The 27,675-nt window shown below is 59.4% G+C and overlaps 4 protein-coding genes and 3 pseudogenes across 4 annotated transcripts; 6 read left to right on the forward strand and 1 right to left on the reverse strand.

The window, feature by feature from the left end:
* Positions 1-1,997: 1,997 nt before the first annotated feature.
* LOC135826333 (TATA element modulatory factor-like) lies at positions 1,998-27,644 on the reverse strand. The gene is made up of 2 exons (XM_065338949.1): positions 23,992-27,644; positions 1,998-3,262 (listed from the first exon to the last, which is right to left on the reverse strand). Exons 1-2 carry the CDS (start codon positions 27,517-27,519, stop codon positions 2,648-2,650), a joined length of 4,143 nt encoding a protein of 1,380 aa, XP_065195021.1. The 5' UTR covers positions 27,520-27,644; the 3' UTR covers positions 1,998-2,647.
* Positions 3,346-7,215, forward strand: LOC135826163 (basic proline-rich protein-like; the record flags this gene model as incomplete). Its single annotated transcript, XM_065338797.1, has 3 exons — positions 3,346-4,740; positions 5,860-6,444; positions 6,841-7,215. Coding segments are annotated over 3 exons (2,355 nt in total), but the record flags the coding sequence as incomplete, so codon positions are not given.
* Positions 7,858-10,074, forward strand: LOC135826164 (basic proline-rich protein-like; the record flags this gene model as incomplete). The annotated part of the gene is made up of 3 exons (XM_065338798.1): positions 7,858-8,259; positions 8,689-9,144; positions 9,574-10,074. Coding segments are annotated over 3 exons (1,359 nt in total), but the record flags the coding sequence as incomplete, so codon positions are not given.
* LOC135826335 (basic proline-rich protein-like) lies at positions 11,005-12,375 on the forward strand (annotated as a pseudogene).
* Positions 12,829-14,460, forward strand: LOC135826334 (basic proline-rich protein-like; annotated as a pseudogene).
* LOC135826336 (basic proline-rich protein-like) lies at positions 16,423-17,583 on the forward strand (the record flags this gene model as incomplete). Its single annotated transcript, XM_065338951.1, has 1 exon — positions 16,423-17,583. A coding segment is annotated over one exon (1,161 nt), but the record flags the coding sequence as incomplete, so codon positions are not given.
* Positions 17,656-23,847, forward strand: LOC135826165 (basic proline-rich protein-like; annotated as a pseudogene).
* Positions 27,645-27,675: the final 31 nt, after the last annotated feature.

Consider the following 27,675-nt stretch of genomic DNA (forward strand, 5'->3'; position numbering starts at 1 on the left):
CACCTGCGTCTTCCTCTGCCCCCTACTTCTGCCTCTGCCTCTGCCTCTGCCTCTACCTTTGCCTCTGCATCGGCCTCTGCCTCAGCGTCTGCATCTGCGTCTGCCTCTGCCTCTGCCTCCACCTCTGCCTCTGCCTCTACCTCTACCTCTGCCTCCACCTCTGCCTCTGCCTCTGGCTCTGGCTCTGCCTCTCTCTCTGCCTCTGACGCTGGCTCTGCCTCTGCCTCTGTCTCTGCCTCTGACTCAAGCTCTGTCTCTGTTCTGCCTCTTCTTATACCTCTGTCCCTGCCTCTGCCTCTGTCTTTGCCTCTGACTCAAGCTCTGTCTCTGTTCTGCCTCTGCCTCTTCTTATATCTCTGTCCCTGCCCCTGCCTCTGCCTCTGTCTCTGCCTTTGTCTCTGCCTCTGGCGCTGGCTCTGCCTCTGTCTCTGCCTCTGGCTCTGCCTCTGCTGTGCCTCTGGCGCTGGCTCTGCCTCTGCCTATGCGTCTTCCTCTGCACCTGGCTCTGCGTCTGGCTCTGCGTCCGCCTCTGCCTCTACATCTGCCTCTGACGCTGGCTCCGCCTCTACTTCTGCTTTTGCCTCTGTCTCTGCCTCTGACGCTAGCTCTGTCTTTGCCTCTGCCTCTGCCTCTACTTCTGCCTCAATCTCTGTCTCTGTCTCTGCCTCTGGTCTGCCCCTGCCTCTGCCTCTGCCTTTGCGTCTGGTCTGCCTCTGCCTCCGTCTCTGTATCTTCCTCTGATGCTGGCTCTTCCTCTGCCTATGCGTCCTCCTCTGCATCTGGCTCTGCGTCTGCCTCTGCATCTGACACTGGCTCTGTCTGTGTCCCTTCCTCTACCTTTACTTCTGCCACTGCCTCAGTCTCTGCCTCTGCGTCTGCGTCTGCTTCTGCGTCTGCCTCCACCTCTGCCCCTGCCTCTGCCTCTGACGCTGTCTCTGCCTCTGCCTATGCGTCTTCTTCTGCATCTGGCTCTATGCCTGGCTCTGCGTCTGCCTGTGCCTCCACATCTGCCTCTGCCTCTGCCTCTGACGCTAGAACTGCCTTCGCTTCTGCCTCTGCCTCAGCCTTTGCCTCAATCTCTGTCTCTGTCTCTGCCTCTGTTCTGCCGCTGCCTCTGACTCTGCCTGTACCTCCGCCTCTGCCTCTGCGTCTGGTCTGCCTATGCATCCGCCTCTGCCTCCGCCTCTGCCTCCGCCTCTGTCTCTGCCTCTGACGCTGGCTCTACTTCTGCTTCTGCATCTGACGCTGGCTCTGTCTCTGCCTCAATCTCTGTCTTTGCCTCTGTTCTGCCTCTGCCTCTACCTCTGTCCCTGCCTCTGCCTCTGCGTCTGGTCTGCCTCTGTCTCCGACTCTGTCTCTGACGCTGGCTCTGTCTCTGCCTATGCGCCTTCCTCTGCATCTGGCTCCGCGTCTGCGTCTGGCTCTGCGTCTGCGTCTGCCTCTGCATCTGACGCTGGATCGATCTGTCTCTTCCTCTACTCCTGCAACTGCCTCAGCCGCTGTCCCTGCGTCTGTTCTGCCTCCACCTCTGCCTCTGCCTCTGCCTCTGACGCTGGAGCTGCCTCCGCCTCTGCCTCTGACGCTGGAACTGCCTCCGCCTCTGCCTCTGACGCTGGAACTGCCTCTGCGTCTGTTCTGCCTCTGTCTCTGACGCTGGCTCTGCCTCTGTCTCCGCCTCTGACGCTGGCTCTGCCTATGCGTCTTCCTCTGCATCTGGCTCTGCGTCTGCCTGTGATGTTGGCTCTGCCTCTGGCTCTAGCTCTGCGTCTGCCTCTACATCTACCTCCGCCTCTGACGCCGGAACTGCCTCCGCCTCTGCTTCTGCTTCTGCCCCTGTCTCTGCCTCTGTGAATAAACCCGTTCTCAAGCAGCCATGATGACGTTGTATATCAACATGAAGTAGGCCACTTTGAACTAGACATATGATAACGAGTACATAAGCTCATTTGCTCTTGATAAAATCACACGGACTGTCACCATGGTCACTGCTACAATCATAACAACAACGGAATCTACAGTGTACATTGAATGACGTCACAATTATTGTAGTCCAACTACAAAAGAGTGCAACTTTACTTGTCCTCATCGCTCTGAAACCTTGACTGAATTGTAAAGAAAGACAGCACATTGTTTCTGGTGATTGTATTCAAGCCCTTCGGCTTGCATCGATCGCCAAGAACGCCTAGGTGTACCTGGGAAAAGAATGCCAAATATGGAGTGGAGCGCATAGAATATTGTATGTACATTGTGTTATTAGCCTGGTAGTACAGGTAACAGCGGCTACGATAGTGCACTGATACTCGGCTAGTAACACAGATATAAAGGTGGGACTACAAAAGGGCAGCAAGAATTTCCTCAGAAAACATTGAGGGGGGGGGGAGCTATTATGAGAAAACGACCTTACAAGACCATAAAAAAAGGACATGAAATGTGATATGTACAAGAACTGGAGACACCGGGACATTACAAAGTCATAAAAAAGAAGAAGAAAAAAAGCTGACCAACAAGGTGAACATAGCTTTACAACGGCTGTGCGCTGGGTATTGTAAATTTGTACTTTGAAGTAATTACTACTTCGAAGTGTGATTAGGAATAATTATGCAGCAGCTTCAGTGAGCAAGTCCTGCATCTCTTCGGAATCACATTATTAACATGCACCTTTCGTGATTAAGTCGTGGATCTGTTGCTTATACAACGCCTTGACATCGTCCAGATCCATGCGTAGCTCGTTAGCTTCCTCAGCTTTCTCCCCATACATCTGTAGCATGGTATTGTAACGCTTATCTAGCTCTTCAACCTGCCGCTTCAGTGCCGGAACACTGTCCAGCCTCCGGCTAAGCTGCTCATTTTCCGCAGCCATTGTCACCAGCTCCTGAGCCACAGATGCACGTGCTTTCTCCAAGAGGATGACTTGTGATTGCAATGCACTGACTTCACCTTGGCGCTGCTTGAGCAAAGAATGTAGTTTGTCCATACCCACAGCAACAGGAAGAGAGCGCAACAACACATCACCACTGTTGTCACTATCAGGTGACGACGGCCTACGTCGTGCTGCCAGTGCTGCCGCCGGTGCTGCTGCTGCTGCTGATCCTCTGAGCAGTGATTGCTCTAAGATATCGCCTTGATTAGGATAGGAAGTAGCACCAGCACTTAGCGGATGAGAGTTAGATGTTTGAGCTGGCGATACTGGTGATATAGCGACAGCACTCAGTACTTGAGACTCCCGTAACTCACCAAGTATTTTGTGATGGCGCTGCCGCTCCTGTGCACAACAAAAATCACAGCAACAAGGAAATAGTGAAGAACACAAGGGCGAAAACAGTAACAACATGAGCATGAGCGCCGTCACCACCACCACCGTCACCACCAGCACCGTCACCACCGTCACCACCAGCCCCACCACCGTCACCACCAGCACCACCGTCACCACCAGCACCACCGTCACCAGCACCAGCACCACCACCGTCACCACCAGCACCAGCACCACCACCGTCACCACCACCACCGTCATCACCAGCACCACCGTCACCACCAGCACCACCGTCACCACCAGCACCACCGTCACCACCGTCACCACCAGCACCGTCACCACCAGCACCAGCACCACCACCGTCACCACCAGCACCACCAGCACCACCGTCACCAAAAGCACCACCGTCACCACCAGCCCCACCAGCCCCACCAGCACCGTCACCACCAGCACCAGCACCGTCACCACCAGCACCGTCACCACCAGCACCACCGTCACCACCAGCACCACCGTCACCATCAGCACCACCAGCCCCACCGTCACCACCAGCACCACCACCGTCACCACCAGCACCACCACCGTCACCACCAGCACCACTAGCACCGTCACCACCAGCACCGTCACCACCAGCACCACCGTCACCACCAGCCCCACCAGCACCAGCACCACCAGCACCACCACCAGCACCACCAGCACCACCAGCACCACCGTCACCACCAGCACCACCGTCACCACCTTCACCACCGTCACCACCAGCACCACCAGCACCACCACCGTCACCACCAGCACCACCACCGTCACAACCAGCACCAGCACCATCACCACCGTCACCACCAGCACCACCGTCACCACCATCACCACCAGCACCACCGTCACAACCGTCACCAGCACCAGCCCCACCAGCACCGTCACCACCAGAACCAGCACCGTCACCACCAGCACCAGTACCACCGTCACCACCAGCACCACCGTCACCACCAGCACCACCGTCACCACCAGCACCACCAGCACCACCAGCACCACCGTCACCACCAGCACCACCAGCACCGTCACCACCAGCACCACCGTCACCACCGTCACCACCAGCACCACCGTCACCAGCACCACCACCGTCACCACCAGCACCACCGTCACCACCAGCACCACCGTCACAACCGTCACCAGCACCAGCACCACCGTCACCACCAGCACCACCGTCACCATCAGCACCACCAGCACCACCAGCACCACCAGCACCACCACCGTCACCACCAGCACCACCGTCACCACCACCACCGTCACCACCAGCACCACCAGCACCACCGTCACCACCAGCACCACCACCGTCACCGCCGTCACCACCAGCACCACCACCGTCACAACCAGCACCACCACCATCACCACCATCACCACCAGCACCACCGTCACAACCGTCACCAGCACCAGCCCCACTAGCACCGTCACCACCAGAACCAGCACCGTCACCACCAGCACCACCACTGTCACCACCAGCACCACCACCGTCACCACCAGCACCACCGTCACCAGCACCACCGTCACCACCAGCACCACCAGCACCACCACCGTCACCACCAGCACCACCGTCACCACCAGCACCACCGTCACAACTGTCACCAGCACCAGCACCACCGTCACCACCAGCACCACCGTCACCATCAGCACCACCGTCACCACCAGCCCCACCACCGTCACCACCAGCACCAGCACCACCACCGTCACCACCAGCACCACCGTCACCACCAGCACCACCGTCACCACCAGCACCAGCACCACCACCGTCACCACCAGCACCACCACCGTCACCACCACCACCGTCACCACCAGCACCACCGTCACCACCAGCACCACCAGCCCCTCCAGCACCCTCACCACCAGCACCAGCACCACCACCGTCACCACCAGCACCACCAGCCCCACCAGCACCCTCACCACCAGCACCAGCACCACCACCGTCACCACCAGCACCACCAGCACCACCGTCACCACCAGCACCGTCACCACCAGCACCAGCACCAGCACCGTCACCACCAGCACCAGCACCGTCACCACCAGCACCAGCACCACCGTCACCAACGTCACCACCAGCACCACCGTCACCACCAGCCCCACCGTCACCACCAGCACCACCACCGTCACCACCAGCACCACTAGCACCGTCACGACCAGCACCAGCACCGTCACCACCAGCACCACCGTCACCACCAGCCCCACCAGCACCACCGTCACCAGCACCACCAGCACCACCAGCACCACCGTCACCACCAGCACCACCGTCACCACCGTCACCACCTTCACCACCGTCACCACGAGCACCACCACCGTCACCACCAGCACCACCACCGTCACCGCCGTCACCACCAGCACCACCACCGTCACAACCAGCACCACCAGCACCACCACCATCACTACCGTCACCACCAGCACCACCGTCACCACCATCACCACCAGCACCACCGTCACAACCAGCACCAGCCCCACCAGCACCATCACCACCAGAACCAGCACCGTCACCACCAGCACCAGCACCACCGTCACCACCGTCACCACCAGCACCACCGTCACCACCAGCACCACCAGCACCACCAGCACCACCAGCACCGTCACCACCAGCACCACCGTCACCACCAGCACCACCGTCACCACCAGCACCACCACCGTCACCACCAGCACCACCGTCACCACCAGCACCACCGTCACAACCGTCACCAGCACCAGCACCACCGTCACCACCAGCACCACCGTCACCATCAGCACCACCGTCACCACCAGCACCACCGTCACAACCAGCACCACCACCGTCACCACCAGCACCACCGTCACCACCAGCACCAGCACCACCAGCACCAGCACCACCGTCACCACCACCACCGTCACCACCAGCACCAGCACCACCACCGTCACCACCAGCACCACCGTCACCACCAGCACCACCGTCACCAGCACCAGCACCACCGTCACCACCAGCACCACCGTCACCATCAGCACCACCGTCACCACCAGCACCACCGTCACAACCAGCACCACCAGGACCACCACCGTCACCACCAGCACCACCGTCACCACCAGCACCAGCACCACCACCACCAGCACCACCACCGTCACTGTCACCACCAGCACCACCAGCACCGTCACCACCAGCACCACCGTCACCACCAGCACCAGCACCACCACCGTCACCACCAGCACCACCGTCACCACCAGCACCACCGTTACCATCAGCACCACCGTCACAACCAGCACCACCGTCACAACCAGCACCAGCACCGTCACCACCAGCACCACCGTCACCACCAGCACCACCGTCACCACCAGCACCAGCACCACCACCGTCACCACCAGCACCACCGTCACCACCAGCACCAACGTCACAACCGTCACCAGCACCAGCACCACCGTCACCACCAGCACCACCGTCACCATCAGCACCACCGTCACCACCAGCACCACCAGCACCACCAGCACCACCACAGTCACCACCAGCACCACCGTCACAACCGTCACCAGCACCAGCACCACCGTCACCACCAGCACCACCGTCACCATCAGCACCACCGTCACCACCAGCACCACCGTCACAACCAGCACCACCAGCACCACCACCGTCACCACCAGCACCACCGTCACCACCAGCACCAGCACCACCAGCACCAGCACCACCGTCACCACCACCACCGTCACCACCAGCACCAGCACCACCACCGTCACCACCAGCACCACCGTCACCACCAGCACCACCGTCACCAGCACCAGCACCACCGTCACCACCAGCACCACCGTCACCATCAGCACCACCGTCACCACCAGCACCACCGTCACAACCAGCACCACCAGAACCACCACCGTCACCACCAGCACCACCGTCACCACCAGCACCAGCACCACCACCACCAGCACCACCACCGTCACCACCAGCACCACCAGCACCGTCACCACCAGCACCACCGTCACCACCAGCACCAGCACCACCACCGTCACCACCAGCACCACCGTCACCACCAGCACCACCGTCACAACCGTCACCAGCACCAGCACCACCGTCACCACCAGCACCACCGTCACCATCAGCACCACCGTCACCACCAGCACCACCAGCACCACCAGCACCACCACCGTCACCACCAGCACCACCGTCACAACCGTCACCAGCACCAGCACCACCGTCACCACCAGCACCACCGTCACCATCAGCACCACCGTCACCACCAGCACCACCGTCACCACCAGCACCAGCACCGTCACCACCAGCACCAGCACCGTCACCACCACCACCACCGTCACCACCAGCACCGTCACCACCGGCACCACCATCACCAGCACCACCACCGTCACCACCAGCACCACCGTCACTACCAGCACCACCGTCACAACCGTCACCAGCACCAGCACCACCGTCACCACCAGCACCACCGTCACCACCAGCACCACCGTCACCACCAGCACCACCACCGTCACCACCAGCACCACCGTCACCACCAGCACCACCGTCACAACCGTCACCAGCACAAGCACCACCGTCACCACCAGCACCACCGTCACCACCAGCACCACCGTCACCACCAGCACCACCAGCACCACCACCGTCACCACCAGCACCACCGTCACCACCACCACCACCGTCACCACCAGCACCAGCACCACCGTCACCACCAGCACCACCACCGTCACCACCAGCACCAGCACCACCGTCACCACCAGCACCACCGTCACCATCAGCACCACCGTCACCACCAGCACCACCAGCACCACCAGCACCACCACCGTCACCACCAGCACCACCACCGTCACCGCCGTCACCACCAGCACCACCACCGTCACCACCAGCACCGTCACCAGCACCGTCACCACCAGCACCACCGTCACCACCAGCACCAGCACAACCGTCACCACCACCACCGTCACCAGCAGCACCACCACCGTCACCACCAGCACCACCAGCACCAGCACCACCGTCACCACCACCACCGTCACCACCACCACCGTCACCACCAGCACCACCAGCACCACCAGCACCACCATCGTCACCACCAGCACCACCACCGTCACCGCCGTCACCACCAGCACCACCACCGTCACAACCAGCACCACCATCACCACCAGCACCACCGTCACCACCATCACCACCAGCACCACCGTCACAACCGTCACCAGCACCAGCCCCCCCAGCACCGTCACCACCAGAACCAGCACCGTCACCACCAGCACCAGCACCACCGTCACCACCGTCACCACCAGCACCACCGTCACCACCAGCACCACCGTCACCACCAGCACCGTCACCACCAGCACCACCGTCACCACCAGCACCACCGTCACCACCAGCACCAGCACCACCACCGTCACCACCAGCACCACCGTCACCACCAGCACCACCGTCACCACCAGCACCACCGTCACAACCGTCACCAGCACCAGCACCACCGTCACCATCAGCACCACCGTCACCACCAGCACCAGCACCACCGTCACCACCAGCACCACCACCGTCACCACCACCGTCACCACCAGCACCACCGTTACCACCAGCACCAGCACCACCGTCACCACCACCACCGTCACCACCAGCACCACCAGCACCACCACCGTCACCACCAGCACCACCACCGTCACCGCCAGCACCACCACCGTCACCACCAGCACCACCAGCACCACCACCGTCACCACCAGCACCACCACCGTCACCGCCGTCACCACCAGCACCACCACCGTCACCACCAGCACCGTCACCAGCACCGTCACCACCAGCACCACCGTCACCACCAGCACCAGCACAACCGTCACCACCACCACCGTCACCAGCAGCACCACCACCGTCACCACCAGCACCACCAGCACCAGCACCACCGTCACCACCACCACCGTCACCACCACCACCGTCACCACCAGCACCACCAGCACCACCATCGTCACCACCAGCACCACCACCGTCACCGCCGTCACCACCAGCACCACCACCGTCACAACCAGCACCACCATCACCACCAGCACCACCGTCACCACCATCACCACCAGCACCACCGTCACAACCGTCACCAGCACCAGCCCCCCCAGCACCGTCACCACCAGAACCAGCACCGTCACCACCAGCACCAGCACCACCGTCACCACCGTCACCACCAGCACCACCGTCACCACCAGCACCACCGTCACCACCAGCACCGTCACCACCAGCACCACCGTCACCACCAGCACCACCGTCACCACCAGCACCAGCACCACCACCGTCACCACCAGCACCACCGTCACCACCAGCACCACCGTCACCACCAGCACCACCGTCACAACCGTCACCAGCACCAGCACCACCGTCACCATCAGCACCACCGTCACCACCAGCACCAGCACCACCGTCACCACCAGCACCACCACCGTCACCACCACCGTCACCACCAGCACCACCGTTACCACCAGCACCAGCACCACCGTCACCACCACCACCGTCACCACCAGCACCACCAGCACCACCACCGTCACCACCAGCACCACCACCGTCACCGCCAGCACCACCACCGTCACCACCAGCACAACCGTCACCACCACCACCGTCACCACCAGCACCACCACCGTCACCACCAGCACCACCACCGTCACCGCCGTCACCACCAGCACCACCAGCACCACCGTCACCACCAGCACCGTCACCACCAGCACCACCGTCACCACCAGCACCACCGTCACCACCAGCACCACCACCGTCACCACCAGCACCACCGTCACCACCAGCACCACCGTCACAACCGTCACCAGCACCAGCACCACCGTCACCATCAGCACCACCGTCACCACCAGCACCAGCACCACCGTCACCACCGTCACCACCAGCACCACCACCGTCACCACCAGCACCACCACCGTCACAACCAGCACCACCAGCACCAGCACCATCACCACCGTCACCACCAGCACCACCGTCACCACCATCACCACCAGCACCACCGTCACAACCGTCACCAGCACCAGCCCCACCAGCAGCGTCACCACCAGAACCAGGACCGTCACCACCAGCACCAGCACCACCGTCACCACCAGCACCACCGTCACCACCAGCACCACCGTCACCACCAGCACCACCGTCACCACCAGCACCACCGTCACCACCAGCACCACCAGCACCGTCACCACCAGCACCACCGTCACCACCGTCACCACCAGCACCACCGTCACCAGCACCACCACCGTCACCACCAGCACCACCGTCACCACCAGCACCACCGTCACAACCGTCACCAGCACCAGCACCACCGTCACCACCAGCACCACCGTCACCATCAGCACCAACGTCACCACCAGCACCACCGTCACCACCAGCACCACCAGCACCACCACCGTCACCACCAGTACCAGCACCACCGTCACCACCACCACCGTCACCACCAGCACCACCAGCACCACCGTCACCACCAGCACCACCACCGTCACCGCCGTCACCACCAGCACCACCACCGTCACAACCAGCACCACCACCATCACCACCATCACCACCAGCACCACCGTCACAACCGTCACCAGCACCAGCCCCACTAGCACCGTCACCACCAGAACCAGCACCGTCACCACCAGCACCACCACTGTCACCACCAGCACCACCACCGTCACCACCAGCACCACCGTCACCAGCACCACCGTCACCACCAGCACCACCAGCACCACCACCGTCACCACCAGCACCACCGTCACAACCAGCACCACCGTCACAACTGTCACCAGCACCAGCACCACCGTCACCACCAGCACCACCGTCACCATCAGCACCACCGTCACCACCAGCACCACCGTCACCACCAGCCCCACCACCGTCACCACCAGCACCAGCACCACCACCGTCACCACCAGCACCACCGTCACCAAGAGCACCACCGTCACCACCAGCACCAGCACCACCACCGTCACCACCAGCACCAGCACCACCACCGTCACCACCACCACCGTCACCACCAGCACCACCAGCCCCTCCAGCACCCTCACCACCAGCACCACCACCGTCACCACCAGCACCACCAGCCCCACCAGCACCAGCACCACCACCGTCACCACCAGCACCACCGTCACCACCAGCACCAGCACCAGCACCGTCACCACCAGCACCAGCACCGTCACCACCAGCACCAGCACCACCGTCACCACCGTCACCACCAGCACCACCGTCACCACCAGCCCCACCGTCACCACCAGCACCACCACCGTCACCACCAGCACCACTAGCACCGTCACGACCAGCACCAGCACCGTCACCACCAGCACCACCGTCACCACCAGCCCCACCAGCACCACCGTCACCAGCACCACCAGCACCACCGTCACCACCAGCACCACCGTCACCACCGTCACCACCTTAACCACCGTCACCACGAGCACCACCACCGTCACCACCAGCACCACCACCGTCACCGCCGTCACCACCGTCACAACCAGCACCACCAGCACCACCACCATCACCACCGTCACCACCAGCACCACCGTCACCACCATCACCACCAGCACCACCGTCACAACCGTCACCAGCACCAACCCCACCAGCACCATCACCACCAGAACCAGCACCGTCACCACCAGCACCAGCACCACCGTCACCACCAGCACCACCGTCACCACCAGCACCACCGTCACCACCAGCACCACCAGCACCGTCACCACCAGCACCACCGTCACCACCAGCACCACCGTCACCACCAGCACCACCACCGTCACCACCAGCACCACCGTCACCACCAGCACCACCGTCACAACCGTCACCAGCACCAGCACCACCGTCACCACCAGCACCACCGTCACCATCAGCACCACCGTCACCACCAGCACCACCGTCACAACCAGCACCACCAGCACCACCACCGTCACCACCAGCACCACCGTCACCACCAGCACCAGCACCACCAGCACCAGCACCACCGTCACCACCACCACCGTCACCACCAGCACCAGCACCACCACCGTCACCACCAGCACCACCGTCACCACCAGCACCACCGTCACCAGCACCAGCACCACCGTCACCACCAGCACCACCGTCACCATCAGCACCACCGTCACCACCAGCACCACCGTCACAACCAGCACCACCAGGACCACCACCGTCACCACCAGCACCACCGTCACCACCAGCACCAGCACCACCACCACCAGCACCACCACCGTCACTGTCACCACCAGCACCACCAGCACCGTCACCACCAGCACCACCGTCACCACCAGCACCAGCACCACCACCGTCACCACCAGCACCACCGTCACCACCAGCACCACCGTTACCATCAGCACCACCGTCACAACCAGCACCACCGTCACAACCAGCACCAGCACCGTCACCACCAGCACCACCGTCACCACCAGCACCACCGTCACCACCAGCACCAGCACCACCACCGTCACCACCAGCACCACCGTCACCACCAGCACCACCGTCACAACCGTCACCAGCACCAGCACCACCGTCACCACCAGCACCACCGTCACCATCAGCACCACCGTCACCACCAGCACCACCAGCACCACCAGCACCACCAGCACCACCACCGTCACCACCAGCACCACCGTCACAACCGTCACCAGCACCAGCACCACCGTCACCACCAGCACCACCGTCACCATCAGCACCACCGTCACCACCAGCACCACCGTCACCACCAGCACCACCACCGTCACCACCAGCACCACCACCGTCACCACCAGCACCAGCACCGTCACCACCACCACCACCGTCACCACCAGCACCGTCACCACCAGCACCACCATCACCAGCACCACCACCGTCACCACCAGCACCACCGTCACTACCAGCACCACCGTCACAACCGTCACCAGCACCAGCACCACCGTCACCACCAGCACCACCGTCACCACTAGCACCACCACCGTCACCACCAGCACCACCGTAACCACCAGCACCACCGTCACAACCGTCACCAGCACAAGCACCACCGTCACCACCAGCACCACCGTCACCATCAGCACCACCGTCACCACCAGCACCACCGTCACCACCAGCACCACCAGCACCACCACCGTCACCACCAGCACCACCGTCACCACCACCACCACCGTCACCACCAGCACCAGCACCACCGTCACCAGCACCAGCACCACCACCGTCACCACCAGCACCAGCACCACCGTCACCACCAGCACCACCGTCACCATCAGCACCACCGTCACCACCAGCACCACCGTCACCACCAGCACCACCAGCACCACCAGCACCACCACCGTCACCACCAGCACCACTAGCACCGTCACGACCAGCACCAGCACCGTCACCACCAGCACCACCGTCACCACCAGCCCCACCAGCACCACCGTCACCAGCACCACCAGCACCACCGTCACCACCAGCACCACCGTCACCACCGTCACCACCTTCACCACCGTCACCACGAGCACCACCACCGTCACCACCAGCACCACCACCGTCACCGCCGTCACCACCACCGTCACAACCAGCACCACCAGCACCACCACCATCACCACCGTCACCACCAGCACCACCGTCACCACCATCACCACCAGCACCACCGTCACAACCGTCACCAGCACCAGCCCCACCAGCACCATCACCACCAGAACCAGCACCGTCACCACCAGCACCAGCACCACCGTCACCACCGTCACCACCAGCACCACCGTCACCACCAGCACCACCGTCACCACCAGCACCACCAGCACCGTCACCACCAGCACCACCGTCACCACCAGCACCACCGTCACCACCAGCACCACCACCGTCACCACCAGCACCACCGTCACCACCAGCACCACCGTCACAAGCACCAGCACCACCGTCACCACCAGCACCACCGTCACCATCAGCACCACCGTCACCACCAGCACCACCGTCACAACCAGCACCACCACCGTCACCACCAGCACCACCGTCACCACCAGCACCAGCACCACCAGCACCAGCACCACCGTCACCACCACCACCGTCACCACCAGCACCAGCACCACCACCGTCACCACCAGCACCACCGTCACCACCAGCACCACCGTCACCAGCACCAGCACCACCGTCACCACCAGCACCACCGTCACCATCAGCACCACCGTCACCACCAGCACCACCGTCACAACCAGCACCACCAGGACCACCACCGTCACCACCAGCACCACCGTCACCACCAGCACCAGCACTACCACCACCAGCACCATCACCGTCACCACCAGCACCACCAGCACCGTCACCACCAGCACCACCGTCACCACCAGCACCAGCACCACCACCGTCACCACCAGCACCACCGTCACCACCAGCACCACCGTTACCATCAGCACCACCGTCACAACCAGCACCACCGTCACAACCAGCACCAGCACCGTCACCACCAGCACCACCGTCACCACCAGCACCACCGTCACCACCAGCACCAGCACCACCACCGTCACCACCAGCACCACCGTCACCACCAGCACCACCGTCACAACCGTCACCAGCACGAGCACCACCGTCACCACCAGCACCACCGTCACCATCAGCACCACCGTCACCACCAGCACCACCGTCACCACCAGCACCACCGTCACCACCAGCACCACCAGCACCACCACCGTCACCACCAGCAACACCGTCACCACCACCACCACCGTCACCACCAGCACCAGCACCACCGTCACCACCAGCACAACCACCGTCACCACCAGCACCAGCACCACCGTCACCACCAGCACCACCGTCACCATCAGCACCACCGTCACCACCAGCACCACCGTCACCACCAGCACCACCGTCACCACCAGCACCACCAGCACCACCAGCACCACCACCGTCACCACCAGCACCACTAGCACCGTCACGACCAGCACCAGCACCGTCACCACCAGCACCACCGTCACCACCAGCCCCACCAGCACCACCGTCACCAGCACCACCAGCACCACCGTCACCACCAGCACCACCGTCACCACCGTCACCACCTTCACCACCGTCACCACGAGCACCACCACCGTCACCACCAGCACCACCACCGTCACCGCCGTCACCACCAGCACCACCACCGTCACAACCAGCACCACCAGCACCACCACCATCACCACCGTCACCACCAGCACCACCGTCACCACCATCACCACCAGCACCACCGTCATAACCGTCACCAGCACCAGCCCCACCAGCACCATCACCACCAGAACCAGCACCGTCACCACCAGCACCAGCACCACCGTCACCACCGTCACCACCAGCACCACCGTCACCACCAGCACCACCGTCACCACCAGCACCACCAGCACCGTCACCACCAGCACCACCGTCACCACCAGCACCACCGTCACCACCAGCACCACCACCGTCACCACCAGCACCACCGTCACCACCAGCACCAGTGTCACAACCGTCACCAGCACCAGCACCACCGTCACCACCAGCACCACCGTCACCATCAGCACCACCGTCACCACCAGCACCACCGTCACAACCAGCACCACCACCGTCACCACCAGCACCACCGTCACCACCAGCACCAGCACCACCAGCACCAGCACCACCGTCACCACCACCACCGTCACCACCAGCACCAGCGCCACCACCGTCACCACCAGCACCACCGTCACCACCAGCACCACCGTCACCAGCACCAGCACCACCGTCACCACCAGCACCACCGTCACCATCAGCACCACCGTCACCACCAGCACCACCGTCACAACCAGCACCACCAGGACCACCACCGTCACCACCAGCACCACCGTCACCACCAGCACCAGCACCACCAGCACCAGCACCACCACCGTCACCACCAGCACCACCAGCACCGTCACCACCAGCACCACCGTCACCACCAGCACCAGCACCACCACCGTCACCACCAGCACCACCGTCACCACCAGCACCACCGTTACCATCAGCACCACCGTCACAACCAGCACCACCGTCACAACCAGCACCAGCACCGTCACCACCAGCACCACCGTCACCACCAGCACCACCGTCACCACCAGCACCAGCACCACCACCGTCACCACCAGCACCACCGTCACCACCAGCACCACCGTCACAACCGTCACCAGCACGAGCACCACCGTCACCACCAGCACCACCGTCACCATCAGCACCACCGTCACCACCAGCACCACCAGCACCACCAGCACCACCAGCACCACCACCGTCACCACCAGCACCACCGTCACAACCGTCACCAGCACCACCGTCACCACCAGCACCACCGTCACCATCAGTACCACCGTCACCACCAGCACCACCGTCACCACCAGCACCACCACCGTCACCACCAGCACCGTCACCACCACCACCACCGTCACCACCATCACCGTCACCACCAGCACCACCATCACCAGCACCACCACCGTCACCACCAGCACCACCGTCACTACCAGCACCACCGTCACAACCGTCACCAGCACCAGCACCACCGTCACCACCAGCACCACCGTCACCACCAGCACCACCACCGTCACCACCAGCACCACCGTCACAACCGTCACCAGCACAAGCACCACCGTCACCACCAGCACCACCGTCACCATCAGCACCACCGTCACCACCAGCACCACCAGCACCACCAGCACCACCACCGTCACCACCAGCACCACCGTCACCACCACCACCACCGTCACCACCAGCACCAGCACCACCGTCACCACCAGCACCACCACCGTCACCACCAGCACCAGCACCACCGTCACCACCAGCACCACCGTCACCATCAGCACCACCGTCACCACCAGCACCACCGTCACCACCAGCACCACCAGCACCACCAGCACCACCACCGTCACCACCAGCACCACCACCGTCACCGCCGTCACCACCAGCACCACCACCGTCACCACCATCACCACCAGCACCGTCACCAGCACCGTCACCACCAGCACCACCGTCACCACCAGCACCAGCACCACCGTCACCACCACCACCGTCACCAGCAGCACCACCACCGTCACCACCAGCACCACCACCGTCACCACCAGCACCACCAGCACCAGCACCACCGTCACCACCACCACCGTCACCACCACCACCGTCACCACCAGCACCACCAGCACCACCAGCACCACCATCGTCACCACCAGCACCACCACCGTCACCGCCGTCACCACCAGCACCACCACCGTCACAACCAGCACCACCAGCACCACCACCATCACCACCAGCACCACCGTCACCACCATCACCACCGTCACAACCGTCACCAGCACCAGCCCCACCAGCACCGTCACCACCAGAACCAGCACCGTCACCACCAGCACCAGCACCACCGTCACCACCGTCACCACCAGCACCACCGTCACCACCAGCACCACCAGCACCACCGTCACCACCAGCACCGTCACCACCAGCACCACCGTCACCACCAGCACCACCGTCACCACCAGCACCAGCACCACCACCGTCACCACCAGCACCACCGTCACCACCAGCACCACCGTCACAACCGTCACCAGCACCAGCACCACCGTCACCATCAGCACCACCGTCACCACCAGCACCACCGTCACCACCAGCACCAGCACCACCGTCACCACCAGCACCACCACCGTCACCACCACCGTCACCACCAGCACCACCGTTACCACCAGCACCAGCACCACCGTCACCACCACCACCGTCACCACCAGCACCACCAGCACCACCACCGTCACCACCAGCACCACCACCGTCACCGCCAGCACCACCACCGTCACCACCAGCACAACCGTCACCACCACCACTGTCACCACCAGCACCACCACCGTCACCACCAGCACCACCACCGTCACCGCCGTCACCACCAGCACCACCAGCACCACCGTCACCACCAGCACCGTCACCACCAGCACCACCGTCACCACCAGCACCACCGTCACCACCAGCACCACCACCGTCACCACCAGCACCACCGTCACCACCAGCACCACCGTCACAACCGTCACCAGCACCAGCACCACCGTCACCATCAGCACCACCGTCACCACCAGCACCAGCACCACCGTCACCACCGTCACCACCAGCACCACCACCGTCACCACCACCGTCACCACCAGCACCACCGTCACCACCAGCACCAGCACCACCGTCACCACCAGCACCACCAGCACCACCACCGTCACCACCAGCACCACCACCGTCACCACCACCGTCACCACCAGCACCACCGTCACCACCAGCACCAGCACCACCGTCACCACCACCACCGTCACCACCAGCACCACCACCGTCACCACTAGCACCACCACCGTCACCGCCGTCACCACCAGCACCACCACCGTCACCACCAGCACCAGCACCACCGTCACCACCACCACCGTCACCACCAGCACCACCACCGTCACCACCAGCACCACCACCGTCACCACCAGCACCACCACCGTCACAACCAGCACCACCACCATCACCACCGTCACCACCAGCACCACCGTCACCACCATCACCACCAGCACCACCAGCACCACCAGCACCACCGTCACAACCGTCACCAGCACGAGCCCCACCAGCACCACCAGAACCAGCACCGTCACCACCAGGACCAGCACCATCGTCACCACCGTCACCACCAGCACCACCAGCACCACCAGCACCGTCACCACCAGTACCACCGTCACCACCAGCACCAGCACCACCACCGTCACCACCAGCACCACCGTCACAACCGTCACCAGCACCAGCACCACCGTCACCACCAGCACCACCGTCACCATCAGCACCACCGTCACCACCAGCACCACCGTCACCACCAGCACCACCACTGTCACCACCAGCACCACCACCGTCACCACCAGCACCACCGTCACCAGCACCACCGTCACCACCAGCACCACCAGCACCACCACCGTCACCACCAGCACCACCGTCACCACCAGCACCACCGTCACAACCGTCACCAGCACCAGCACCACCGTCACCACCAGCACCACCGTCACCATCAGCACCACCGTCACCACCAGCACCACCGTCACCACCAGCACCACCACCGTCACCACCAGCACCAGCACCGTCACCACCAGCACCACCACCAGCACCACCACCGTCACCACCAGCACCACCAGCACCGTCACCACCAGCACCACCGTCACCACCAGCACCAGCACCACCACCGTCACCACCAGCACCACCGTCACCACCAGCACCACCGTCATAACCGTCACCAGCACCAGCACCACCGTCACCACCAGCACCACCGTCACCACCAGCACCACCACCGTCACCACCAGCACCACCGTCACCACCAGCACCACCGTCACCACCAGCACCACCGTCACCATCAGCACCACCGTCACCACCAGCACCACCGTCACCACCAGCACCACCAGCACCACCACCGTCACCACCAGCACCACCGTCACCACCACCACCACCGTCACCACCACCGTCACCACCAGCACCAGCACCACCGTCACAACCAGCACCACCGTCACCATCAGCACCACCGTCACCACCAGCACCACCGTCACCACCAGCACCACCAGCACCACCACCGTCACCACCAGCACCACCACCGTCACCGCCGTCACCACCAGCACCACCACCGTCACCACCATCACCACCAGCACCGTCACCAGCACCGTCACCAGCACCGTCCCCCCACAGCACCACCGTCACCACCAGCACCAGCACCACCGTCACCACCACCACTGTCACCACCAGCACCACCAGCACCACCGTCACCACCAGCACCACCAGCACCGTCACCACCAGCACCACCGTCACCACCAGCACCACCGTCACCACCAGCACCACCGTCACCACCAGCACCAGCACCACCACCGTCACCACCAGCACCACCGTCACCACCAGCACCACCGTCACCACCAGCACCACCGTCACAACCGTCACCAGCACCAGCACCACCGTCACCACCAGCACCACCGTCACCACGAGCACCACCGTCACCACGAGCACCACCGTCACCACCAGCACCAGCACCACCACCGTCACCACCAGCACCACCGTCACCACCAGCACCACCGTCACCACCAGCACCACCGTCACAACCGTCACCAGCACCAGCACCACCGTCACCACCAGCACCACCGTCACCATCAGCACCACCGTCACCACCAACACCACCGTCACCACCAGCACCACCACCGTCACCACCAGCAATACCAGCAATAGCAAGTATAATCAAACTGGGATTATCCATGACTGGGGATTGTCACTGGATCACTGACCAGTGACAGAACAGCCATACAGCCATCTTGCTCAGAAGAATCTATGCCAGCCCCCCGCAAAGTACATACTTCTTTGTGAACATGCACACAAGCTGCAGACAACTTTCCCACCGTGTCGTCACAAATCAAACTTATAAGGCCACACCAAGTCAATTCTATGTTTCGCGTCGGAAATATTCTGGGAAAGCTACACGGGCGGGCGGAAAACAAAACAAAAACGGAGGAAAAACTAAACTCCATTCTCCGTGTAATGAGCCATTTTGCACACACAGATAGCACTACAACATCTTACATCATTTGAGTGTTCTATTTATTTCCGAGTTTGGGTTGTCTTTTTGCTTTGATTCTTATTTCAGGGTTTCACGCGATTGGCCCAATTGCTGTTGTGAATAAACCCGTTCTCAAAGTACTACAACATGATTGTATTAGTACTAATACTAAACTATCACGTACACTACACTAGTCTACAGTGCACACATACGCTAAGGATAAGTATGTGTGCTTCAATGCCCCAGCCATCAAGACGGCAAAGGTATTGCACCGGGGATCCCAGGTCCAGGTTCAGTTCGTTGCGCAATGCGGGACCATGCCACGTGAAAATGTCATGAAATACCCAAAACGACGACAAGTTGCTGCCACAGCTGGCAGACTGGGCTGGAGCGATGCCGCAACGGATTTCATCGGTGGCTCCTTCTGCACTGTGACGAAAACCGAGTGGAATTCCTCTCCATCACAAACCAGGAAAATCTCGGAGTCCTTGAAACCTAGAATCTCCGCTCCCTTGGTGAGCAGGCTGTCGAGGACGGCTTGGAAAGACATTTTATCGCTCACACTTTCCACGTACCATTCTAGGCATCCCATAGAATACAAAATTATCGAGAAGCTTTAACCCTTTCAGGGTCACAGTGCATTTACTACGTATGGGCACTGAAATTCAGTGCATCAGTACAATTGTGGACATAGCGACAAGCAAATTGTCACAACATTTTTGTTTCTATTAAACACCAACTAGACACGGGGTTCTTAGTACTGCCCTGTGCTGCTGCTGCTGCTAGTCAGTATGATTCCCATCAGAAAGATGTGCTCAGTGCCATCAAGAGTACATGGTACATGAAACCCAGAGTGCGCAGCTCTGAAGAGTTGCTGTCACGGCGAAATCCCGTGATTACATCATTTTAGTGATGCAGTGCGTACAATCAGGATTTTTTAGTTTATTTTTTATTTTTATGAAAGTGCACATGCCTACATAGAATGGAAGAGAACAACAACAACATCAAGAGAACATAGGGGACTGACTACAAAGGGCGTGTAGGTGCTATTGAGCTGTGCCGGTGAGGTGAAGTGCGCTCCCCCGACCAATGGTCTCGGGATCAAGGCGCACATTCAAGCTGGTCTCTTTCTGCACAACTCCAGCTCAGTTGTACGCACTGCGCCACTTCCTGCCTCAGATCTGCACCAAAAATATGATGTAATCCCAGAATTTCGCCGTGACAGACAGCCATGCAGAGAAAATCAGAAGCTGGACACTCTCTGGGTTTCATGTAGAGGAGACGGTTTCAAATAGGAAATAGGTTGCAAACCGGAAAGGGCTCAATATTCACTTTCTCTCTTGGTATTTTGATTAGAAAACATATGTCACAGTGAGACTACGATGTGTTTTACTCAGAGCCAAAATTTCTTGGCTCTGCGATGACCAGAAGCGCCATACCAAGCAGGTGAGTTTTTGACACGTTGCTTCGCACTGCGACTTGAGTTTTACGTCTTTCGAAAAATCAACTTCTTGTCGCAGGTAAACAGCGGCTTGCCTCTCGCCAATAAAGCATCGTATACCAATGAAAACTAATAGAAGCACACGCAAGGCTTATCGTTGCTCTGTACCAGGGTTCGCACCAAGTCATGAAAATATTATTCAAGGGTTTTCAAGGGCCCCAAACCCCATTTTTTCAAGGACATTCAAGGACATTAGTTGGTGGGCTAACCGTTGGTTGGCCACTCTCATGTTGCAAAGTTCAAGGACACCCAAGGTCCGGGAGACAAAAACTTGCTGCTATCGTTGCTGAGTCTGACGGAGACGGCTGGGTGGAAACGAAGAACTGGTTCACGGTAACCACGTTCTGCTCCGCCAGGTCTTTGTGCTTGCCGCCTTTCGCGTGGCTTCGAAGGGCTGACTCGCCCATCGCGGCAATATCGACCACCTTTTTGCACAGAGTGCATTTGGCTTGTCGCTTGTTGCCGGGGACAGACGCCAACCATCTACGAAACTCGGTCTTCTGTAGCCATTGCTCCTGAAAAACACACTTGCCACCTGGCATGATTGCAAAATGCTTCACTACGGCACTACTTACTATTATGACAGGCAAAACCATGCGCCCCACAAAGTCCTCCGAGAATGAAATGATGAAGAAGAAAGTGGCGATGATCGACGGTCAAAGTCCGACTCGACTCCCACTTTTGTAGCGAAAAGTTGGTTTAGTTCGCCGTTGCGACACACGTTCTCTGCACATGTACTAGCTGCTACTCAGTACTACCATTACCAAGAGTGGATCCACTCTTGGTACTACGGACTACGGTACCGGTTACGGGTACCCAGCAGTGCGCGTAGACCGCCTCCATGAACGTGAGTAGATCTACCGCATTCAAACCCAAATTCAAGGAAAAACACACTTTTTTCAAAAATTCAAGCACCCACACGAAAATTCAAGGATATTCAAGCACTTTCAAATCCGGCTTTGACATTCAAGGACTTTCAAGGAATTCAAGGAGTGGTGCGGACCCTGTGTACTGACCGTCGTGGAGCAGTAGCAATTACCTAATTTCAGAACCCAGAGTGAACTTGACGTGCACTCCAAAACCTTCCCGGTTTGGAGCCACCTCTGTGACACCAAAATGTGAGGGCAACTTGGAGGCAACAGGCCAACACAAAGGAGTGGCTCAGTTCGATCGACTCTGACCTCAGAGCAAACTTCAACATGCCAGTTTCCTTCCACAAACATATTTTGAGTGAACAATCCACGCTGATGATCGGTTTGGATCTACACAATTTTGCTGTCAAACCGTTCCTATTTGAAACTGTCTCCTGTACCGTTGGCGAAATTAATCCAGAAACAATTCCTACTATAGCCACTATGTCGCTCCGATCAAGAAGTGTTTCACATTCTACCATCACTCCTATGCCTCAATCACCAGAATGGCTCAGTTCACATTGCAGCAAGTGGTGTGGCTCAATGTCATAAAATATGATGAAATGGTAGCCCGTGCAGCAATGCGACTATTGACTAGCAGCTAAGCCTGGAGGCCTAGCTGCTAGTCAATAGTCTGTTGCCATACTGCCCTCCTTAGTTTGCCATAACCTCTACCCATTGAGATGAGTTTTCACGTACACTACCACTAATAGAGACAGTAGAATATAGATGATATGCTCATGTGTTGTTTTTCATTCTGGGTGTGTATGCTGTTGGTAGCATTGCTATCATCTCTACTATATATCAGCCTCCAGATGATAAGAACAAGGAGACCAGATACACCCCCTTCGCCGCGTGTAGCAGCAGCAGCAGCAGCAGCAGCAGAAGCGGTGGCGGCAGCAGCAGCAACAACAAAATTGATCAACTGCTACACACATGACAATAGTACAACACTGACATTACCTTCTCTAGCCGATCCTCTGCAACATTGGCGCGTTTCCTCTCAGCGGCTGCATTAGACTTTTCTGCATCCAGCTGTTGATCCACTGCCAGTTTCTCTTTGCGAACAATATCTAAATCTTGATGGTGTGATTTGCGTAATGCCTCCAACTTCGCCACCGCACCAGCCCGGTCTTCCTCACAAGCGTCGTACCGTGAACGAAGCAACTCCAACTCGGCCACGAGTCTTGCCTTGTCCTGACGATTGCTATTACTACTAGATTCAACTGTCGATAGTCGGGTTTGCAACTCCATAGCACGATCAGACATGACATGGGCATGCTCAGTGATTTCCACTACTTGAGCTTGCGATTCTGCCAAACGTTCAGACAGGTTGCGCTCCAGCTTCTCCCATGCACTAACCTGTGCACTGTGTGAGCTTTGCAGGTTTTCAATCTGGCGCAGTAGGGGCCGTGTTGCACCAGACACATTGTTAGTCAATTCTTGGCTATGGCCCTCAGCTTCCTGCAGATGACAGCGCAAATTGTTCACCTCTTGCTTGAGATGATCTTCACGCCGTGCAGCCACTTGCTCAGCTGTGCTCATACTTGCTCGCAAATCAGATAGTTGCAAGAGCAGAGATTCTTGTTGTTGCCGAGCCTCCATACGGGTCTTCTCCAATTCTTGTTTGACTTCACGGCGCGCTTCAATTTCAGACTCGAGGGCTGCTTCATTGGCGGCAGACTCGTTGGACGCTTTGTCTTTGCGCAAAGTAGCAATCTCTTTGTATGCGTTGTCCAGTGCAGACTGCAGAGTGCGACTCTTCTCCTCTTCGGAGCCCAGCCCTCGTTTGAGAGCATGCAATTCTTTGCTCTGTTTCTCAGCTACTGTGTTGACTTTGAGCAGTGATTCCTGGTACTTGCGCTCGGTCTCATCTTTCTGCTTTAGCTCAGCTTGCAGCTTTTCAAGTGCTTTCTGAGATTCAGCCGTTTGCCTACGCAGTGTAGTCACTTGCTGGTCCAGCTCCTTCTCCTTTGCACGCAGCTTCTTGATGGTGTTGGAATGCTGCAGCTGTTGCTTTGACAGCTTTTCACCTTCAGCCATAAGACCTTGAATAGAATCATCTTTCTCGAGCAGCATCTTCTCATAATGATTTCGTGAGTCTTGATCACGTTCACTGGTTTGTAGACCATCGTTGCGCAGCTGCTTACATTCCTCGCATTTCAACTGATAGCGGCGCTCTGCTGCTGCAAGTCGGTCAGTGAACTCAGCGCTTACCTCTCCAACATCAGTTGATGCCAAGCGATGTACCTTCTCAGCCTCCTCAAGTTGATTCTGAAGAATGGAATTAGTCTCCTGAAGATCAATATTTTGACGGCTGAGTTGAACCAATTTCGTCTCGCGCACGTCAATGATTTCACGGCATTCAGCTACCTCCTTGCGCAAGCGATGTACATTTTCAGACGCCAACGTCGCCATTGCATTTGGTGACTCACCGGCATTGGCAGTGTTCACCAGCATGTCAGTTGCTGCCTCAGCCGTGTTGCTGGTGTTCGTGCGCTGTGTCCCGGATGCTTGCAAGTCAGACTTTAGTGTAGTACCCTCTTCAGGCACCAATACAGCAGGTACTTGCTGCACGTCTGCATATGTTTCTGTTGATGCGGTTGGGGGCGCTGCTGCTGCTGTCGATATGGTCTCCTCGTGTAGCTGTGCACCATCGTTACTACACGGCACAATAGCTAAATCAGTTTCTCGACTATTTTCACCAGGAGAGGAGGTGATGTTCAAAGCAGGCCACTGGTTCTGTGAAGTAACGGCCGTAGTATCAGCTTGCAGTAATGCATGACAATGACTGGCCAATGCCGATGGTGTCTCATCATCAGCACACACTTTCTGTGAATCATCCGGCATGAGAGTACGTGGCTCTACATTACCAGTTCCACTGTGCAATGACTGACTATCATCACAGTCAGCAAGGTCAGAAGTGGCACATTCCCTACTGCTGCTGCCGCCGCCATTAGATACTAACGCTGGTGTATCAACAATTGATAGCGTGGTGCCGACGCAATCTGCAAGATTATCCACAAACGAGCCACTGGACAATGTATCACTCCGCTGTACAGCAGCAGCAGCAGCAGCAGCAGTGTCCGTTTGGGAGTCGTCAGCTAGATTACTACCAACAAAAGCTGAGCTCATCGGTTTAGACAGTGGTGTGCTGGATTGCAATGGGTTGCAAATATCCACGTCCACTGACATATCAGAGTCCAATCGTTGTGGAGAATCACTGTCAGCAGCCAAAGCAGCAGAGATAGAAGGTGAGACTAGATCAGTGGCTTCAGTTGGCAGTGCTGGCACGGACGTAGCCTTTGCCTTGCCGGCGCGTTTGTCTTTTATTCTTGAAGGTGATCCTGTCGTCTTGCTACTACCGTCACCCAGTACCATCGGCTTGGATTTAGATCTTGTTGACTGACTACGTGTACCAGCTGATGGTGAGATGCTGCTGCTACTACTACTACTGCTGCTGCTACTGGCTGCTGGGACGTGAGAACCCAAAGATGGCGATTCCAGAATACTTTGCTCCTGCTGTCTGCTACATATTGTTAGTTGAGTAGATACAGACGCCGGTGTACATGCCATGGGTTCTGCACTACTAGGACTGCTGCATGACCTGCCAGCAGCAACTACTGAAAAAGTTGCTGTTGTCGCGGTCGCTGAAGTAGATTCATGTGTCCCGTCTGTGAGGTTTGCTCCCTCCATACCAGTATTGGCCACAGGTTCTGTACTAACTGATGTAGCTACATCGGCAGAATCAATGCTATCCGTTTGAGCGGTACTGGACAAACTTGATGTAGCCATGTTTGATGAGGCTGGTGATAAAAGAGAGGATTTTTTGCTTTCTTTGGAGCTGCAGCGTATCGGCCTGCCTCTCTTCTTCAGCACAGCTCTAGCCAGCACTGCCTGGCTTTCGCTCGTATCCGTTGTGTTGGCTTGTGCAAATACAGCTGATGCTGCATTGGCACTATCACTAATATTGTTACTACTAACCGAATTATCACATTTCACGATGGCTGCCGACTCCGCATCAGAATCTGCTGCTGCCGATGGTGATGACGCAGAAAGTACAAGGCGTGATCCTCCCGAACGATCATGTCCAGGCGGCTGCTGATCTTTCACAGCACTTCTACTAGCACCACCACCACGCGATGCCTTGGCACCACTCTGGATTTTTCCAACTGCACCCACAGGTAAGCTACTTGATGAAGAACTAAGAATTTTCGTCTCATCAGCGCCACTAGTTTTCAAATCCCAGGAATCCCAGAACGATCCACTGGATGTGCTGGCACTGCTGGATGCGCCGACATCGGCTGCTTCAGTGTTAGTACTTTTAGCTGGCTGTCTCGCTGCCTGAGGAGATGAGAAAGAGCTACCTCCTCGAGTTGGGTCCTGGCTGTCATCAATGTCCAGAACTTTATCTATTTGTTTCGTAGCATTGGAAAGTGCACTACGAGCAAGTGAACCCAGAGCACTGCTGTCGAATCCCCAACCCGACATGATCAGTCATGTCCTACGCCACTCACAGCACACTGATCGGACAAATGTAGCTCCAATGGCAGACCAGACGAGCTAGATTACCTCTCGACGATCTCAAAAGCCATTGTTTTTTTTGTCTTGATGAAGCATTCTCCTGCACTGCATGTAGTTCTTGAT

Source organism: Sycon ciliatum, chromosome 10, assembly GCF_964019385.1.
Source record: "Sycon ciliatum chromosome 10, ocSycCili1.1, whole genome shotgun sequence".
NCBI classification, from domain to species: Eukaryota; Metazoa; Porifera; class Calcarea; order Leucosolenida; family Sycettidae; genus Sycon; species Sycon ciliatum.

Bases quoted from the DNA above. Each gene is read 5' to 3' on its own strand.
- LOC135826333 (XM_065338949.1), bottom strand. From the start codon at position 27,519: ATGTCGGGTTGGGGATTCGACAGCAGTGCTCTGGGTTCACTTGCTCGT. The intron at 3,263-23,991 runs GTAATGTCAGTG...TGTTGTGCACAG, and splicing joins CAGAGGATCGGCTAGAGAAG to GAGCGGCAGCGCCATCACAA.